The sequence below is a fragment of the Heterodontus francisci genome, chromosome 30 (genome assembly GCF_036365525.1).
Source record: "Heterodontus francisci isolate sHetFra1 chromosome 30, sHetFra1.hap1, whole genome shotgun sequence".
NCBI classification, from domain to species: Eukaryota; Metazoa; Chordata; class Chondrichthyes; order Heterodontiformes; family Heterodontidae; genus Heterodontus; species Heterodontus francisci.
The window spans coordinates 55,099,008-55,119,530 of NC_090400.1; the positions used below are offsets into that span (position 1 = coordinate 55,099,008).

At 46.6% G+C, this 20,523-nt stretch overlaps 1 protein-coding gene across 3 annotated transcripts in view; it reads left to right on the forward strand.

Annotated features, from left to right (window-relative positions):
• Positions 1-11,836: 11,836 nt before the first annotated feature.
• ypel2a (yippee-like 2a) overlaps positions 11,837-20,523 on the forward strand; it is a 54,635-nt gene continuing 45,948 nt past the window's right edge. For 2 of the 3 annotated variants that reach the window (XM_068010701.1, XM_068010702.1), the window contains exon 1: positions 11,837-12,172. In XM_068010701.1, coding sequence (XP_067866802.1) covers positions 12,056-12,172 — 117 coding nt within the window. In that variant the 5' untranslated portion in view covers positions 11,837-12,055. The remainder of the gene's footprint in view (positions 12,173-20,523) is intronic. The other variant, XM_068010700.1, reaches the window with a different exon arrangement.

Below are 20,523 nucleotides of genomic sequence, written 5' to 3' on the forward strand. Positions count from 1 at the left end.
CCATTTCCAACAAACTGCTGACCACCCGACTACCCTTCCTGGTCCCCGTGCTGGCCGATATTGTAAATGTCCTCCTCCTGTTCAAATCCCTTCATGGCTGCACTCCCCCCCCCCCACCCCCCCACCCCTCCCCACCCCAAAGCTACCTTTGTAATCTCCTCCAGCCCTACAACCTTCCAGGATTTCTGTGCTCCTCCAAATTCTGGCCTCTTGCCCATCGCTGATTTTCAACGCTTTACCCATTGGCGGCCGTGCCATCAGCTGTCTAGGCCCTAATCTCTGGAATTCTCTCCCTAAAGGCAATTGGAGTGAAGGAAATCGGGGATGTACAAGAGGCCTGAACCGGATGAGCACAGAGATCTTGGAAGGTTGTGGGGCAGAGGGAGGTTAGAGAGATAGGGAAGGGACGAGGCCACAATGGGATCTGAACAGAAGGATGGGAATTTTAAATTCGACTCTTGCCTGGAGCCTGATTGCCCAGATCCCAGCTTGGCTTTACGTTACCCAAGTGCTTATTCTTCATGCATGAGCCTTGGGATTGGATGGTCAATCCCGGCCTCATTATGTCCTGAACTGACGCCTACCTACATGCATTTTCCAGTGGGATTCATGGCAGAATGATCCAAAATGGGAAGGAACACTGGCTGATTCACCCTTCCGTACCTGAGGGCCACTGAGGCTAGCTGTAGAAGGTTGTGATGTTTTCTGAGTTGTTTAAACAGTTCTTGTTATATAATTGAGGAGATGTATCCACAATTATTAATGTGCATCTACTTGCTGGCCATGCCTTCAGCTGCCTAGGTCTGAACTTTGGAATTCCTTTCCTAAAACCCCCGCCTTTCTCTGCTCCTTCAAAGAGTATTTCATTGTAAATCACTTTGAGATGTCTAGTGGTCATGCAAGGTGCTATATAAATGCAAGTCTTTTTTTTTTAAGACACTCCTTAAAACCTACCTCTTTGACTGAGCCTATTCTAATAACTTCTTACATGGCTCGGTGTCAAATAATGTTTGATTATTGCTCCTGTGAAGCACCTTGGGATGTTTTACTACATTAAACATGCTATACAAGTACAAGTTGTTGTTCAAGGTACTATATAAATGCAAGATGCTGTTGTTAAAGGTTTTAAATGAATGCAAATTGTTCTTGGTAAATAAAAACAGAAAATGCTGAAAATACTCGGCAGGTCAGGCAGCATCTGTGGAGAGAGAAGCAGAGTTTCAGGTCAATGACCTTTCATCAGAAAAGGGAAAAGTTAAAAAGGTTCTTGGCCTCTTGCAGTGTTCCAGTGAAGCTCAATGTAAGCTCCAGGAACAGCACCACACCCTTTGACTAGGCACTTTACAGCCTTCTGGACTCAACATTGAGTTCAGCAATTTCAGATCATAACCTTTGCCCCCATTTTGTTTTCTTGTTCTTTGCTGGTTTTGGTTTCTCTCTCATGTTTTTCTCTCTTTTTTGCTTTTGGACAGCAGCTGTTCATCATTCTACCATTCACACCTCCTCTAGACACATTTTTTGTTTCTTTATTTGTCCCATTACCACTCCCTTTGGCACCTGCACCACTAACTCTTTTGTCATTTATCCTCTCCTGTCTTTCACCCTATCACAGACCTTCCCTTTTGCTCTTTTTTCACTGTCCCCCATTTCACTTGTTTAAAACATAGAAAACAGGAGCAGGAGTAGGCCATTCGGCCCTTCGGGCCTGCTCCACCATTCATTCTGATCATGGCTGATCATCCAACTCAGTAACTTGTTCCCGCTTTCGCCCCATATCCCTTGATCTCCTTGGCATTAAGAAATATATCGATCTCCTTCTTGAATATATTTAATGACTTGGTCTCCACTGCCTTCTGCAGTAGAGAATTCCACAGGTTCACCACCCTCTGAGTGAAGAAATTTCTCCTCATCTTGGTTCTAAATGGCATATCCCGTATCCTGAGACTGTGACCCCCTGGTTCTGGACTCCCCAGCCATTGGGAACATCCTCCCTGAATCTAGCTAAAACCTATTACATTTCTAACTTTTCCCAGTTCTGATGAAAGATCACAGACCTGAAATGTTAACTTTGCTTCTCTCGCCACGGATACTACCAGACCTGCTGAGTATTTCCAGCATTTTTTGTTTTTATTTCGGATTTCCAGCATCTACAATATTTTGCTTTTGTTCCTATTAAAGGCACGTTATGAATGCAAGTTGTTAGAAGGTGTTATATAAATGCAAATTGTTGTTGCTAAAGGCATTATATCAATGCAATATTTTATTTTATATCAATACAAGTTGTTGTTAAAGGTGCAATTTAAATGCAAGTTCTTCTTAAAGACACTATATAAATGCAAGTTGTTGTTAAAGATGCTATATAGATGCAAGTTGTTGCTGTGAAAGGTGCTATATAAATGCAAGTTGTTATTGAAATTATTTTTTAAAAGGTAATGTTTTGCAAATCTAAGGGCACTGCAGCATTTTTGGAGCCGGGGGGGGGGGGGGTAAGAAGAGGTATTATAGTTTGGAAAGGCAAGTCTGTATTTGCTCCTTTAAGTGGAATTTCCTGCCATTATCCCTGGATCTTTGGTCCCAGGCCAAACCTTCACTTGGCTCAACTTCTTCCTCCTGCCGCTCCCTGATTGGCCGCGAGGGTGACCAGGTGACGTCTACCGCAACTCAACCTACCTTGAACCATCCCGCCGATGGGCCCGCCCCCTCCCCGCGCCCTGATTGGTCCGGGCCCCGAGGCCCGAGTGTGCGGTACCAACCAATGGCAGCGATGTTGCTAGGTCCACGCCGGCGTTCGATTGGTGGGTGGAGCTGTCAATCCCCACCACCAGCAAGCTAGGATACGCCTGGTATAAAGTGCGGTGGCCGCAGCGCTGAGCTTTACAGCTGTTGTAATTCTTCAGTAAGGGGAGGGAGAAAAATTACAATATAGATTTCAGAGGAAAATAAGCAAACAGTCGTTTTGGGGGAGAGGAAATTGGTAGAAACAAATAGTAAAGGAGTTATAATTTTATATTTTAAGGTAAGGAGGTTTAAAAATGCACTGACATTTGCTTAAAATGCAACATTTCCTATTGTGTGCCTTTTCTCTCCAGGTTATTTTCTTTTAAACAGGATGCGGTTTCTTTTTTTTTCAATGCAAAATAAGATCAAACCTGCATTGTTGCAATTATGCAGGGGGGAAAAATGCACAGCGTATGAGGGCTGCGTTGTTTGCTATCTAAGGAGAGAATAGGAGTCAGGATCCCAGTGCTTTACTGGCACTTGGTGCATTGCAAGGACAACGTGTCTGCCTCGGGGTTTTGTGTGTTTGTTTTGCTCACTGTGAGCTGATGCAGTCGAAGCTGTGTGTGTGAGAGAAAGAAAGGGGGGGGGGGGGGGGGTGCTCAGCATTTAATGTTTTCTCTTCCAGCCTCCCCAAATGATTCAGGGTTAAATAAAATAAAACCTCACTTAGCCAGGTTAATAAGACTTGGCAGCTTAACCTGATTTAATAATTTTAAAATCTTTTGTTTTGATAAAGGATTATTTGTTTTTGCAATGAACTGCTCTAGCTTCTCAAGTCGCATTATTTTTTAAACCAGCCTGTGCCCCAGTTTAAATAATGTTTTTTTTTGATCTCCAGTTTTTTTGTGTGTATAAACTGTTTTGCAGGCTAGTTCATCCCTTGTTTCTCAGCTCTGTTGCTCCTTTGACATGCTCACACCAGATGCAACAGTTTTTTTTGAAGAAACACACACACAGGAAACCCTTCAAAGGGTTTAGAAAGATCAGAGCAAAGACATAAAAGCGACTCGCAGGCTGCATCTGAACTTTTAATACGCTTTTATTGAATTATGTTTTCATATATAATTTTCAGTGACTATCTTCCTCCCTGCGGTGATGCAGGAAAAGTTATTATTGACCTGCAGAGTGTGGGGGAGGTTTGTGACTGCAGATTGAAAGTAGATGTGCAGTCAGAACCTTAAAGCGTCGACTTTTTATATTTGTACAAATGCAATGTTATTTAAAACATTAAAAAGAATCAGAATGGAGACAGGAAATAACTTCAGCATTTTAAAACTGAGTATTGGGGTGTGTAGGTGGCGCATTGTCGCAGTTACATTAATAGGAAATATTCCTTTAAATCCTATTAGTGTGTAAAGACCGAGTGTTAATGTCCCGGGTGACGGGGTCTCTGTCTCCGGTCTATTGACAAGGGAAGTCCGGGTTAATTTGTATCGAGCCCCGGTTACAATGTGTCCTGGTGTTTCTGGCCCTGGGGGTTACACAGTAACCAGGGCTGGTTATCCCACATTATATATATCCCGGGCTCCTTAGCCCGGTTACAGTGCACCCCGAAGGGGGTTGGGGGAAGGGGGTTCCGGGTCCCCGGGGTTGGGGGAGAGGGAAGTGGGTTGGGGGAAGGGGGTTCCGGGTCCCCGGGGTTGGGGGAGAGGGAAGTGGGTTGGGGGAAGGGGGTTCCGGGTCCCCGGGGTTGGGGGAGAGAGAAGGGGGTTGGGGGAAGGGGGTTCCGGGTCCCCGGGGTTGGGTGAGAGGGAAGTGGGTTGGGGGAAGGGGGTTCCGGGTCCCCGGGGTTGGGGGAGAGAGAAGGGGGTTGGGGGAAGGGGGTTCCGGGTCCCCGGGGTTGGGTGAGAGGGAAGTGGGTTGGGGGAAGGGGGTTCCGGGTCCCCGGGGTTGGGGGAGAGGGAAGTGGGTTGGGGGAAGGGGGTTCCGGGTCCCCGGGGTTGGGGGAGAGAGAAGGGGGTTGGGGGAAGGGGGTTCCGGGTCCCCGGGGTTGGGTGAGAGGGAAGTGGGTTGGGGGAAGGGGGTTCCGGGTCCCCGGGGTTGGGGGAGAGAGAAGGGGGTTGGGGGAAGGGGGTTCCGGGTCCCCGGGGTTGGGTGAGAGGGAAGTGGGTTGGGGGAAGGGGGTTCCGGGTCCCCGGGGTTGGGGGAGAGGGAAGTGGGTTGGGGGAAGGGGGTTCCGGGTCCCCGGGGTTGGGGGAGAGGGAAGGGGGTTCCGGGTCCCCGGGGTCGCGGAAGGGGGGGGTATCCGGACCCTGCAGGGTATCGGTCGCCGGGTTACATTTTGCTACAAAGTGTCCCAGGAAGTGATGTCAGGGAAGGTCATGTGACCGCAGTGTTTACCAACACTGGAAAGGGGCGTGGCCTGTGAGCTGTCACTCATCCAGGAGGAAGGGGGAGGAGGAGGAGAGGCAGCTACTCATGAGTGTGCTGGCCTTAGCTTTTGCAATATTCTTCATGATGCAATTTGGGCATTTTCAGTGTCCAAGCAGGGCAGGATTACTGGTTGGAGAAGAGCTTGATCAATCCAGCAGCCCCTGTGAAAATAATAGATTAACTTCCCTTTTTTATTTTGCTCTTTCGGCAGACAGTTCATGAGGGAGCTGTCTACAGGATGACAGTGTAGCCCAAGCTCAAATCAGCTGAATTATCATCGAAAATCTTAACTTGCAGCTGCTTCAAAATTGGGTTTTGGTTATATCGGGGTTAAAAGAGTTAAATTATGAAAACAGTTTGCATAGATGAGGCTTGAGTATCGAAGATTAAAACGTGATCTAGTTGAGATGTTTGAGATGATTTAAAGCAATTAAAAGGGTAAATAGAGAAACTAGGCCAGCATCTATTGTCCATCCCTAATTGCGCATGAGCGGCTTGCTAGGCTATTTCAGAGGGCAGTTAAGAGTCAACCACATTGGGTCTGGAGTCACGTGTAGGCCAGACCAGGTAAGGACGGCAGATTTTCTTCCCTAAAGGACATGAGTGAACCAGATGGGTTTTTACAACAATGGACATTGGTTTCATGGTCACCATTTAGACTAGCTTTTTAATTCCAGATTTATCAATTGAGTTCAAATGTCACCATCTGCCATGGTCTGATTCGAACCCATGACCCCAGAGCATTAGCCTGGGCCTCTGGATTTCTAGTCCTGTGACATTACCGCTAACGCCACCATCACTCTGGTTTTGGGGAAGAAGCTCTTTGTTATGCTTGCAGTGGTGAAGGAACAATGATGAGTCCTAAATCAGGAAGGTTTGTGTCTTCCACAGAGGGGAATTTGGAGGTAATCATACATACAAACATACGAATTAGGAGCAGGAGTAGGTCATCCGAGCCTCCTCCGCCATTTGATAAGATCATAGTTTGATGTGGCCTCAACTCACACTTCCCTGTCTGCCCCCCCCCCCCCCCCCAATAACACTTGCTGCCTTGTCTATCAAGAATCTATTTAACTCGGCCTTGACCCAGCCTCTACTGCTCGCTGAGGAATTGTGTGAAATTTCTATTTTTGCCCTTCTAGATGACGGTTTTTTAAAACATTCTTATGTGGGATGTGGGCATTGTTGTCCCAGCCTAATTGCCCTTGAGAAAGTTGCGGTGAGCTGCCTTCTTGAACTGCTGCAGTCCATTCTCTCATGGTTTGGTACAGCTGAGTGGCTTGCTCGGCCATTTCAGAGGGCAGTTAAGAGTCTATCGCATTGCTGTGGGTCTGGAGTCGCATGAAGGTCAGATTTCCTTCCCTAAAGGGCATTAGTGAATCAGATGGGTTTTTATGAGTGTGGTTTTTCATGGCACCATTACTGAGACTAGCTTTCAATTCCAGAATTGAATTTAAATTTCACCAGCTGCCGTGGTGGGATTTGAACCCGTGCCCCCAGGAAAGTAACCTGGGCCTCTGGATTGCTAGTCCAGTGACATTACCACTACGCCACCATCACCCTGGTTTTGGGGAAGCAGCTCTTTATGCTCCCACACAAAAGCTGATCGCTGTTTAAGTGTACTTCTGCAAAGTATCTCTCCACCACCACCCCCTCCCCCCCCCCCCACCCCACTTTTGTCTGTAAGTATAATTTCCTTCCCTAAAAACGTTAGTGAACTAGTCGTGTGTTTACAACAACCCGACTGCTCTATGGTGACTTGAACTGAGACCGTTTTCATTCTTGTTTCCAGATGTTTAAAAACAGAATTCAAATTCTCAGAACTACGGATGGCATTGGTGATAGTGGGTGGAATTTGAGCTCGTGTTCTACTGGGTCATTAGTCTGGGTCTCTGGAATACTCATCCAGTAACATAGCCCCCCCCCCCCCCCCCCCCCCATTGCTACCAAACCCTTGGTGCAGCTTGGGGACATGGCAATATAGGAACAGTCGGAGGCAATTTCAAATTCAACATTTTCAATTGACCCCCTCAGCCTCAATGTTTTTCGGTGGGGAAAGAGTTCCAGATTTCTCCTACCCTTTGTGTGAAGAAGTGCTTCCTGACATTGCCTCTGAATGGCCTGACTCTAATTTTAAGGTTATACCCAACCGCCCCCCCCTCCACCCCCACACCCCAAACCAGAGGAAACATGCAGCAGTCTAATCAAAGGCACCCTTCCTGACCTTTCTGTTTTGTCGAAGAATTCAAAGGACTTACTCTGAATGGAGATGGAGATGTGCTGAATGTCCCTTTCACTGCAAGGTCACAAGCACACTGTACTGATTCAAGTCATTATATGGCAAGTTAGCCAGAGGAACACTCTCGAATACAGTTCTCCATTAAATTGTCACTGTACCGTGTGAAAATATACAGCAAGTTTTGTATTTGACACTTGTTGAGGCCACAAAACCAGCGAAACACACAATAGGGTCTGGCCACAGTTATCATTGTAAGAAAGGACGTGCATTTCTATAGCACCTTTCACAACCTCAGGATGTTCCAAATAGGGTTTATAGCTAACGAAGCACTTTTTCTGTTGGAGCGCAGTCACTGTTGTAGGAATTCCCAGCCAATTTGCACACAGCAAGATCCCACAAAGATAATTTTTTTTTGGGGTGTTGATTGAGCTGTTAGGCAGCACACTAGGGAGAATTCGCCTGCTCTTCTTCCAAACAATGCCATGGAATATCTAGCATTCACCTGAGAGGCGGATGGGCCTCAGTTTAACGTCACATCAGAAAGAAGGCACCTCTGACACTTTAGCACCCTCCCAGTATTGCCCTGGGATTGTTGGGCTGCATTATGTGCTCCAGTCAAGTAGGACTTGAACTCTCAACATTCTGGCTCAGAGACAAACTTAGCCAAGGCTGATAGCTAGCTCTAATGTCCATGGTTTATAGAACAATAGAACTTGTAGCATAGAAGGAAGCCATTCGGCCCATCGTGTCTGTGCTGGTGTTGACTCTTCAGGCAGAATTGACTGTTCTCATCCTATTTCCCTGTTCTTTCCCTGGATCCTTATTAAATTAGTAGGATTACTATTTTTTTTTAAAAGTTGAAATTGGTAGTACAGTAATCCAGCAAGTAGCCTTCAGTTTAAACATCCACCCACACTCGGACGTGTGCACGGGAAAGATGTCCTCTTTGAAAAGAAAAGTTTCTTTAGTGTGTTGCGTTCCAAAGCCAGTAGCACTGCCAAATTGTTAGCTGAAGCATAATTTCTCTAGCAAATCAAAGCTTTAGTTATTGGAGTTTGAACTGGTCACTTTTTTAAATTTGAGACCTGGGTTTGCTTCAGTATTTTCAACTTTTGAAGTTGGTGATCCTTTTTAAAGATTAATATTGGTAAGTCTGGAGATGAGTTTTCTGTTTTTAGTAGGTGAAAATTAATTGCAGAGGCACTTGGAAACAAAACCATCTTTAAATATCCCACAGGGAAAGTATTCTCCAGCTGTATGATTTAACTAATTGCATTAGTGTTATCTCAGCTGGTAGCAATCTCGCCTGAGTCCGGAGGTTATGGGTTCAAATCCCACTCCAGAGACTTGAGCACATTATCGAGGCTGGCACTGCCAGTGCAGTGCTGAGTGAGTGCTGCGTTGTTGGAGGTGCTGTCTTTCAGATGAGACGTTAAACCAAGGCCCCGTCTGCCCTCTGGGGTTCGTTGTAAAAGATCCCCTGGCACTACCTGAAGAAGAGCAGTGGAGTTCCCCTTGATATCCTGGCCAGTATGTATCACTCAATCAACAATACTAGTCTTTCTTTTGATTAGACATCGTGCTCTGCAAATTCAGTAGATATGTTTGCGCTTTTTTTTTAAAGTGGGGGGAATCACTTCATTGCCTCCTCCACCCCTGTTTCATATGACTTTTTTTAGTGGGTAGATGGTTATGGGTGGTGCAGGATTTCGAAGAGTGCTGGGACTTGATTGCGTGTCTCTGATTTGTTTTCCCCCAATCTCTGTATTGCCAACTTGAGCAGTTCTGATGCGATAAGATCAGGTTCTTCCCTATTGGGGTCAGAGGTCAGGGCTAATGAAATGTGTTACAAACAATCCCTGGGCCAATTATAAAGTTCCTTGTAGTGGCTGCAGCCTCGGAGTGGGTCAGCCCACTGCCTCTCAGCTAGAGAGGGTGAATGGCCCAGAGAAACCTGGAAAGGGGAAGGAAGTGGCTACAGTAGCATAATGGTTATGCTTCTGGACCAATTACAGAATCATTGCAGTGCAGTAGGAGGCCATTCAGCCCACCGTGTCCGCACTGGCTCTCAAAGAGCAATTCCCTCAGTCCCATTCCTCTGCCTTCTCCCCGTAACCCTGCACATTCTTCCTTTCCATATAACTGTCTAATTCCCTTTTGAATGCTTCAGTTGAACCTGCCTCCACCACACTCTCAGGTAGTGCATTCCAGATCTTAACCACTCTCTGCGTGAAAAAGTTTTTCCTCATGTCACTTTTGCTTTTCTTACCAAATACTTTAAATCTGTGTCCTCTCGTTCTCGATCCTTTCACAGGTGGGAACAGTTTCTCTCTATCTACTCTGTCCAGACCCCTCATGATTTTGAATACCTCTATCAAATCAGCTCTCTGCCTTCTCTTCAAGGAAAACAGTCCTAACTTCTCCAATCTATCTTCATAACTGAAATTCCTCATCCCTGGAACCATTCTTGTGAATCTTTTCTGTGCTCTCTCCAATGTCCTCACGTCTTTCCTAAAGTGTGGCGCCCAGAACTGGACACAATACTCCAGCCGAGGCCGAACTTGTGTGATTCAGACACATGAGTTCAAATCCCAGTAAGGGTACTGGGGATTTTAAATTCTGTTAATTCTGTTAATTAAATAAATCTGGAAGTAAAAAGTTAGTCTCACTAATGGTGACTATGAAACTACTGGATTCTTTTTTTTAAAAAAAGATCTGGTTCACTGATATCTTTAGGGAAGGAAATCTGCCATCCTTATGTGGTCGCAGAAAAGATTCACAAGAATGGTTCCAGGGATGAGGAATTTCAGTTATGAAGATAGATTGGAGAAGTTAGGACTGTTTTCCTTGAAGAGAAGGCCGAGAGCTGATTTGATAGAGGTATTCAAAATCATGAGGGGCCTGGACAGAGTAGATAGGGAGAAACTGTTCCCACCCGTGAAAGGATCGAGAACGAGAGGGCACAGATTTAAAGTATTTGGTAAGAGAAGCAAAAGTGACATGAAGAAAAACTTTTTCACGCAGAGAGTGGTTAAGATCTGGAATGCGCTGCCTGAGAATGTGGTGGAGGCAGGTTCAACTGAAGCATTCAAAAGGGAATTAGACAGTTATATGGAAAGGAAGAATGTGCAGGGTTATGGGGAGAAGGCAGAGGAATGGGACTGAGGGAATTGCTCTTTAAAAGCCAGTGCGGACACGGTGGGCCGAATGGCCACACCCACAGCAAAGTGGTTGACCCTGACCTGCCCTCTGAATGGCCTAACAAGCCACTCAGTTGTATTCAAGAAGGCAGCTCACCACCACCTTCTCAAGGGCAATTGGGGATGGGCAATAAATGCTGGCCTAGCCAGTGATGCTCACATCCCATGAATGAATTTTTAAAAAAGGTTTCAAAGCGGGGAAAGGAAGAGTAGGACTGAGTTCAGAGGATGTGAGAAATGGCTGTTGTGGGGGAATTAATTGGGGTGACGGATGTCCTTTTTTGAGGTGCAGGAGGACCTGGGATTTGGGACGAAGATGATGAGGTCTGTGGGGGGGGGGAGGGGTGGGAAGGGTGGTGCAGGATGTACCATGGTTACTAGGCTCTTAGAATGACAGAGCGTAGAAGGAGACAATTTGGCCTATTGTGCCTCTTTGAAGGAGCCATCCGATTAGTCCCACTCCTCTTAGCTCCATTGGTACCAAGACTGCCTAAGGGAAAAAGCAAATCACATTTAAAATCCTTCATTTCAGTGATGCACTGAATTCAACACTTCAAATTGCTCCCATCACCAGTGATTGTTTTGCTGCCACAAGTGCTTCACCCTAGAGTTCTACAGCTCAAAGTGATCACACTGGGCCTGTGATCACAAGGGGCACAGCTTATTGTGCTGCCAGCAGTTCTTCACAGTTCAAATGGACGTAGTATGAATCTCACTGATTGTTATTGCGATTGAGCACTAATTGGAGTAAGTAGGCTGGCGATCGTGAGTTTTGAAGAATGAGAGGTGATCTCTTTGAAACATATAAAAATCTGAGAGGGTTTGGCGAGGGTAGTTGCTGAGAGGCTGTTTCCCCTGGCTGGAGAGTCAAAAACTAAGGTTTTGGGACAAGCGGTCAGCCATTTAGGACTGAGATGAGGAGAACTTTCCTCATTCAGAGGGTTTTGGATCTTTGGAATTCTCTCTCCAGAGGGTTGTGGATGCTCCGACGTTGAGTATATTAAGGCTGAGATCAATGGATTTTTGGACACAAAGGGAATCGAGGGATTATGGGGTCAGGTGAGAAAGTGAAGTTGTAGCAGATCAGGCATGATCTTCTTGAATAGTGGAGCAGGCCCGAGGGACCGAATGACCTACTTCTGCCCCTGTTTCATACGTTCTTACAGGAGCTGTTGCTAAGGGCCAGAATGATTATTGTCTTGTCTTTACAGCACTAACTCATGGTTCTTTCTGTGCCAGGTTGGTTGAGCTTGACGCCAGTCTCTTTGGCCGTCCCCCCCCTCTTTCCGAGGCCAGTGGCCCTGCCCCTCCCCCAGTGCCCAGCAGTGTGTGGAACCCTGCCACACCGTCCGCTCGCCACACCACGGCCTTCACCTGCGTGCTCCAGTGTTTCCCGTGTGAGCCGACCTGTCTCAGTGCCTCGTGGAGCAGCCCGGAGTTCGCGCTGCGTCCGGTGGCCCCCATGGTGAAGATGACCAGATCCAAGACATTCCAGGCTTACCTGCCCACCTGCCACAGGACGTACAGCTGCATCCACTGTCGAGCCCATCTCGCAAACCACGACGAACTCATCTCAAAGGTACTAGCCTAATCGGGACTTCTCTTTTTAAAAAAAGAGGTGGGGGCGTTGGGGTCTGTTAGGGGAGGAGGGAGTGTCTGAGGGATTGTGTACACGTAGTTCATGGAGCAGAAAGGAGCTTCAAACCTCAATAGACAGCTGCCGTTGAAGGAATGTTCCTGCAAAGGTTTTGAATATCAATTGTTTGCTCCCACCGTGTACCGTGTGGTACGGAGGCACACAGCAGTTCCCAGGGTAATGGGTCAGAGACGCAACTGGGCATGTGATCTAAGTCCTCATATTCACACAATGTGTGCACATGACCTTTTGATAAAATGGAAAGGCAAAAAGCAGAGTGTGTGAGTCGCTTCCTTGGTTACTGAATGGTGGGGATGTTACGTACAGTTACCTGTATTGTGTAAGGTGTTTGATACTAACGTGTGGCTAAAGGGGGTCTAATCAGTGAATACTGATGCATGAAACTGAGCTAGGAGCAAAAATAAGTCCTTAACTAGGGTCAGAATTAATTTTGATGCTTCTAATTGTATCCTGGGGTTGCCATTGGATTGCACAAGGGTAATTCAATAGACTATCCATTGTAGATGTATCACACTCGTATAGGAACAGATGGGACTGCTATCATCAGGATGAGGTGAGGGTGATTGCCCTTTATCAGGGCAGCATTTGACAGAGTGTGGCATCAAGGAGCCCTAGCCAAATTGAAGGCAATGGGAATCGGGGAAAACTTTCCACTGGTTGGAGTTCTACCTAGCAAAAAGGAAGATGGTTGTGGTTGTTGGAGGTTAGTCATCTCAGCCCCAGGACATCACTGCAGGAGTTCCTCAGGGTAGTGTCCTAGGCCCAACCATCTTCAGCTGCTTCATCTGACCTTATGATTGAAGGAAGGTCATTGAAGTGGGGATGTTCTCTGATGATTGCACAATGTTCAGCACCATTCACAACTCCTCAGATACTGAAGCAGTCCATGTTCAGATGCAGCAAGACCTGGACAACATCCAGACTTCGGCTGATAAGTGGCAAGTAACATTCACACCACCCATGTGCCAGGCAATGACTATCTCAAACAAGAGCAAATCTAACCATCTCCCCTTGGCATTCAACGGCATTACCATCGCTGAATCCCCCACTATCAACATCCTGGAGTTACCATTGACCAGAAACTGAACTGGAGTAACCATATAAATACTGTGGCTGCAGGAGCAGGTCAGACACTGGGAATTCTGCAGCGCATAATCCACCTCCTGACTCCCCAAAGCCTGTCCATCATCTACAAGGCACAAGTCAGGAGTGTGATGGAATACTCTCCACTTGCCTGGATGAGCACAGCTCCAACAACACAAGTAGCTCGACATCATCCAGGACAAAGTAGCCCGTTTGATTGGCATCCCATCCACAACCGTTCACTCCCTCCACCACTGAGACGCAGTGGCAGCAGTGTGTACAGTAGACAAAGTGCACTGCAGCAACTCATCAAGGTTTCTTTGACAGCACCTTCCAAACCTGCGACATCTTCCACCAAGAAAGACAAGGGCAGCAGATGCATGGGAACACCACCACCTGCAAGTTCCCCTCCAAGCCACACACCATCCTGACTTGAAAATGTATCACCGTTCCTTCACTGTCACTGGATCAAAATCCTGGAATTCCCCTCCCTCCCTAGCACCAGTTGGAATGCAGCAGTTCAAGAAGGCAGCTCACCACCAACTTCTCAAAGGCAATTGGGGCTGGGCAGCCAATGCTGGCCTTGCCAGTGATGCCCACATCCCATGAAACAAATTTTAAAAAAAAGTATTGGTGTATTAAAATTGAGGGCCCTAGATAGTGTATAGGAAGGACCTATTTCCTTTCGAGTGGTCAATAATCAGGGGGAATAAATTTAAAGTAATTGTCAGAGATTAGAGGAGTAATTTTTTCACCCAGAGGGTGGTGCGGGTCCGGAACTCACAGTCTGAAAGGGTGGTAGAGGCAGAAACCCTCCTAGTATTTAAAAAAAAACACTTGGCTATGCAATTGAGGTGCTGTAACCTACAGGGATATGGAGCAAGAGCTGGAAGGTGGGATTAGACTGCATAATTTTTTTGGACAGAATGGACATAATGGGCTGAATGGCCTCCTTCTCTGCTGTAAAGTTTTCAATGTTTCTGTGATCTATTTGGAACCATGTGGCTGTTATCTCAGTGTCGTCTCATTTGGTTGAATCCAATTCAGTTGCTTCCTTCCCGGAATCTCTGCAAGTGATTTCCCTGGTGCGTAATTCCAAAGAGTCTCCTGAACTTCCTACATGACCTATTTGTTGTCTGGGAGGTGAGGCTTGTCCTGGTGACTTGCCTTTTACCACCCAATCTGTGGGGTGACCAGTCTCCTGGACTTCACCCTCTCTGCGTTCGTTACTGTGCTCCTTCTAATCTTTGTTTAATGATGAGATGACCCTTCATTCTCATCTCCCAGCCCCCCCCCCCCTCCCAAACTCCCTGTGGAATTCTCAAGGATGCATGTACATGAAATGGTCTCCATATCGTCCACTCTGCTGTAATTAATGGAGGAATGACGCAACTTGTCTACCGTCATTAAACCAATGTTAAGCTTGGCTTGAAGAAAATGTAAGGCTTGCATTTATAAAGGACGTTATTTCATCGCTCAGAAACATCCCCGGGTACTTGCGATGAATTACCTTCAAGTTTGGTTAGGTAGGTCAATGCAACAGCCATTTTGCACACAGCAAGATCCCAAAAGATGTCAGCTAATTGGTCATCCCCCCCTGGCATTTGGTTGAGGGAGGAGTGTTGCTCAGGATATCTGAAGAGCTGCTTCGCTCCCCTCTCATTACGGCTCAGGGCACCTTTTAACCCCACCCGAACAGGCAGATGGGAATCCCACTTTAACGTCAAGGAGCAGGATGACCTTTTGGTTCAAGGGGTGGGAGAGGTTCCACATGACCCAAGCTGACAGGGAACGCGACCTTTGTTTAAATGTTGTACGCTATCACCGTCTGCAGCGATGGACTGCAAAATTCTAAAGTGAACAGATTTTTTTCTTGAGACCTGTGGTAGTTATTTTTAATTGAGCTGTTTAAGATGGTTAAAGAACTTGCTTGGAAAGAGAGCAAGAAACTATTTCCTCTGGTAGGGGGTTGGGGAATCCAGAACAAGGGGACATAACCTTTAAAATGAGAGCTCGCTGTTCAGGGGTGATGTTAGGAAGCACATCCTCTCACTAAGGGGAGGGGAAATCTGGAACTCTTCCCCCAGAAAGCTGTTGAGGCTGGGGGTCAATTGAAAACTGAGATTGAGATTTCTGTTAGACAAGGGTATTGAGGGATATGGAACAAGGGCTTTTCCCCCCCAAAATATACTTTATTCATAACATTTGTAAAAGTACATTTACATACACTTTATGTAATGTCAAATGTGAAAGGTTAATGCAGATCAGTTTCTTTCAATGCAGTGCATGAGATGCCTCTCTACATCTGCCATCGCAGGTTGTATTTACAATGTTCATTTATATTTCATGTCAAACATTCTCTGATGCATACAGCCCGAGGGGTGTGGAACTAGGGTGGCTAGGTGGAATTAGATACAGTCAGCTATAATCTAATTGAATGGCAGAAGAGGCACGAGGGGCTGAATGGCCTCCTCCTGGCCTGTGGTAGTGGCCAGACTCTAACCTCCTGCAGGGTTTTGCTGTGTCATGCAAAGGTTTCATTGGGAGCTAAGATGATGGATTAAATTACTGCACTTTACATCGGGACTGGTGTTAATCTCCAGCGTGAGATCTTGTTGGAGAGGTTCGGTGTCAGGGATACAGGAGTGACGGGGGTGTGTGGGGGGTGGGTGGTGGGGGGGGAGGGGGGGGGGGTGGCGCACAGTTGGGGCAGCGATGTGTGTGGATAAAGAGGCTGGCGGCCTGTGTCTGCCCCCTGCTCCGATAGTTGTGAGTGAGAGACATCCCAGGGGAAAGAAAATAACCCAGCAGTGAAACTGAGCCAGATGGGCAGTCGGAGCCGGCAGCCCATGGAGCTGGGGAACCCGATACTGGATTTCCCAGCTCAGAGAGATTTCCTGTCCACTGTGTATGGGGGACAGGGGGTGATCATTCCTGTCCTGTGACCTCTGAGTGAGTGTTGCAGAGCCAACTACTTTCATAGGTCCTAAAGTCTGGAAAACCCTCTCCGTCTCTCTCTCTCAAAAAATCTGCCTCCTTGGCCAGGCTTTTGGTCACCTGTCCTAATAGCTCCTTATGTGGCTTGGTGTCGGATTTTGCTAATCCTCCTGTGAAGTACTTTGGGACCCTTTCCATGCTAAAAAGAGCTGTGGCTCACTGGGTAGCACTCTTGCCTCAAAGCCACCAGGTCCTGAGTTCAAGTCCTACTCCAGCAACTTGAGCACAAACATCTAGGTTGACAGTTCAGTGCAATACTGAGGGAGTGCTGCCCTGTCAGAGGTGCTGTCTTTCAGATGAGACCGGAAACTGAGGCCTCGTTGGGTGTTAAAGATCCCATGGTACTATTTTGAAGACGTGTAGGGGAGTTTCTCCCTGGTGCTTTGGCCAATATTCATCCCTCAATCAATATCACAAAAAACAGATCTTCTGGTCATGAACACATTGCTGTTTGTGGGAGCTTGCTGTGTGCAAATTGCCTGCCGTGTTTCCTACATTACCACAGTGACTACAGTTCAAAAGTACTTCATTGGCTGTAAAGCGCTTTGGGACGTCCAGTGATCGTGAAAGGTGCTATATAAATGCAAGTCTTTCTATATAAATACAAGTTGTTAATATAATGTCAAGATATTCTCATGTCATGGGAAGGGATGCAGTTCACTGTTTGGACTTGTTTCGTACTAACTTCACATTTGAATTGCTCCTACTCAGCAGTGCTATTGTGTGGCAGTGTTGGTTAGGTTCGGTTAGTAGCAGCTCTGTTTCTGGCTTTGAAGTTGGTGGATTCAGTCCCTGTTTCCGGCCTAGAGCACATAATCTAGCCTGTCAAATCAGAGCTAACTCTTTGTGGCCTGGGGTCTGACCCAGTTCCACAGGTGCACCCACCCACTGAAACGTCGAGATCTGAGCAGGTGGGATTCTTGGAGTTGTGTGCAGTAAAACCCATCTCGAACCCGCCTGTCCGGTGATAGTTTTATTTATCGTAATCTTGTAATGCTTTAAAGCTAAGACATTGGTGTTTACCAAGAGCTCCTGGGATCTGCTCTGAGGCTGATTATTACAGACAGGACAGGGCAGCCTTAGAATGACCACCCAGAATCTCTGCATGAGAGCAGCAGTTTTATTTGTCTTTGTACAAACACCTGGACTTCATGAGCCAGAGTCGTAACATTATTATTCTGCTATTCTTAAGGTGAAATAAAGTCGATGGTGGCCTTTGTCTTGAGAACATCCTGTTGTATTTGCCTAGATTTAAGTGCTCACCTCTATTTTAAAATTCCCATCCTTGTTATCCAATTCCTCCACGCCACAACCCTCCCAGATTTCTACACGCCTGTAATCCTGGTCTCTTGAGGATCCCTGATTTTAATTGCTGAACCATTCAGTTGCCAAGGCCCTAAGCACTGAAATTCCCTCCCTCAGCCTCTCCACCTCTTCCTCTTTTTCCTCTTTTGAAGACGCTCCTTAAAACCTGCTTTGTTGACCGAGCTTTTGCTATGAAGTGAAGAGTGCTATATTAATGCAAGTTGCCGTTTGTTTTATTTTTTCCTCCCCTCCCCCCTCCTTCACCATCCTACAGTTGTTAAATTTCATGGCGCGGTCAATAGTGAGTCCTCTAGCCTCCCTCTGTCTTCCTGCTCTCCTGCTGTCTACAGCATTTATAAAATCTAACTTTGGCCTCCCCCAATCAGTTTCTTCTGACTTACCCCATCTTCTTCCCTAAGGGTCGGACGTCTGACTGATGAGGCTCCTGTACTACAGTTCTCTGGGTGCTGTTTTTACATGGGTAATTTTAAAGGTCACAAGGCTGTGGGATTGAGGGAATGCTGCACTGTTGGAGGTGCTGTCTTTGGATGAGATGTTTGACCAAGGTCCCGTCTGCCACCCTCCAGTGGACGCAAAACATCCTGCGGTACTACTTTTTGTTTTGAAGAGCAGGGGAGTTCTCCCCATTGTCCTGGCCAAGATTTGTCCCTCAACTAACATCACATTGTAGTTTGTGGGAGCTTGCTGTGTGCAAATTGGCTGCTGTATTTTCTACATTACACCAGTGAATACACATCAAATACACATCCCTCATTGACTGTAAAGTGCTTTGGACACCCAGAGGCGATGGGTCCTGTAGAAATAAAAGCTTTCTTTCTAAAATATAAGAAATTTGAGCAGGTGTAGGCCATTCAGCCCCTCAATACTGAACCGCCATTCAGTAAGATCATGGCTAGTCTTTTACCTCAACTCTACTTTCCCACCTGATCACCTTTTGGTTTCCGTTAAGAGTCCAAAAACCTATCTCTCCGTCTTGAACATGCTCGATAATTGGAACTCTCTATCCCAGAGGGCTGTGGAGGCTCAAAGATTCACCACCCTCTGAGTGAAGGAATTCCTCCTCATCTCAGTCCTAAATGGCCGATGTCTTATTCTGAGGCTGTGTCTCCTGGTTCTAGACCCCACCCCAGCCAGCGGGACCAGTCCGACACTCGTGAAGTTCAGTTGGAGGAACTGTTTACCTCCCAACTACCCCATTGCAAGTCTCACATTCAGTCCCTAAGTGGACATTGGGGTGGGTGGGGTCAGACGTTCTTTTATTAAAGTGGGAGGTGAGTTCCTTTGACAGTGTCACTGTTGGAAGGGTATGTAGTAGTCCATGCCTCTGTGGAGGAAACTAAGTACCCACTTTGTTTGGGTGAGAAGAAGAGGCCTTTGTGTCAGTGTTGAGCTCCCTGCAGCTGCTGACTTTTCAAACACACTTTACAAACTGAACTTTGAGCCGGTACCAGCCGTTTGTGCAAACCCCTCCCCCTCACCCTTTCCCTGTGCCAGAGAGAGGAGAGTACCAAAGCCATAGAGATTTAACCCCTCGTTCCTGATATCTGACCACATTGGTGGCTTGTTCTGCCTGTGCTGTTCCTGTTTTAAATAGCTTGGACATATATTAGAATGGCCTTTGTCTATATGTGTGTGTCTGTCTGTCTGGACACTGTATGTTTGTGTTTGCATGTGAATTTCCCTGCATGTGTGTGTATCTAACTCTATATGACTTGACATTTTTAAGAAAAACATTCACCGAACTCCTGTTAATGCATTTGTTTTTGTGCTAAAACAAAATGTGAATTAGCAGTTAATTTGATTGAAACGACTTTGAATCAAAAAATTGTGGGGTGGGGGTTCGGGAGGAGGGGTGGGGTAGTGTAGTTCTGGTCAAAGGACAAAAGCAGGTGCACAATGTCTCATTAAAACATTTCCTACTCTTAAAACTCATCTCCCCGTAAACCCCAAAAGTGTGGAGCTCGTCACCATCCCTCAGTCTTCACCTTCCTCCCTAAATAAGACCCCACCCTGTTTGAAAGTTTGGATTTAGTGCACAGTTTTGGTGGTCTTTGCCATAACTTGAACTTGCCTGGCGGCACTAAAACGGAGACTGTCAGGTTTGTCACTCAAGTGTTAATTAGATGCAGTTTATGACTCCTTGCATCCACTTCCACTGAAGGTGTGGAGTCCCCTAGCTGGCACACAATGGCACGTTGCAGGATGGCTCAGGGTGAGAGGGTACACAGGTTTTCAGATGTGACATTGGAGGTCTGTTTGGAGGCGGGGAGAATGTCCTGTACCCACAAGGGGGAAGGACTGCACCTCACCCTCCTGTCCCTCTCCTGCAGCAGCCAGTGCTGCTCTACCGCCTGGCTTCGTGCTCTCCTCCCATTCCTCATGCAGATAGAGGGAAATCTGTAGCAAAAAGGTGCCATGACTAAGCATTCCCTTTCTTGTGGCGACTCCGAGAAGGTGGAGTATCACAGCACTCACTGTTTCTGGGTAAAGTAGTGACAGAATTTGCAGAATAAATGTAGCTCAAGTGTTGAAGTCTTGACAGAGTGTCTCAAGTCTCCCAATCTGTTTGAGGTCCTCTTCACAGCTCCAGCATGAATGACCAGGAAATGGTGAGTATCCCTTTAAGAAACACTTGAAATCAAGGTGTTTACTGCCAGGGCATTAGCCTGCAAAATGCCGTGCTGCCTCTTTAATGAGTGTTGGCACTTAAAATGCAGCAAATCAGCCCCTTAATAATCTGAGGGGTGGCCATTCCTAAGGTGACATGAGGAAACTTTTACGTAGCAAGTGGTTAGAATCTGCAATCACAGGAGGTGTAATACCTGCCCTTTTACCTCCTCTCTCCTCACTATGCAAGGCCCCAAACA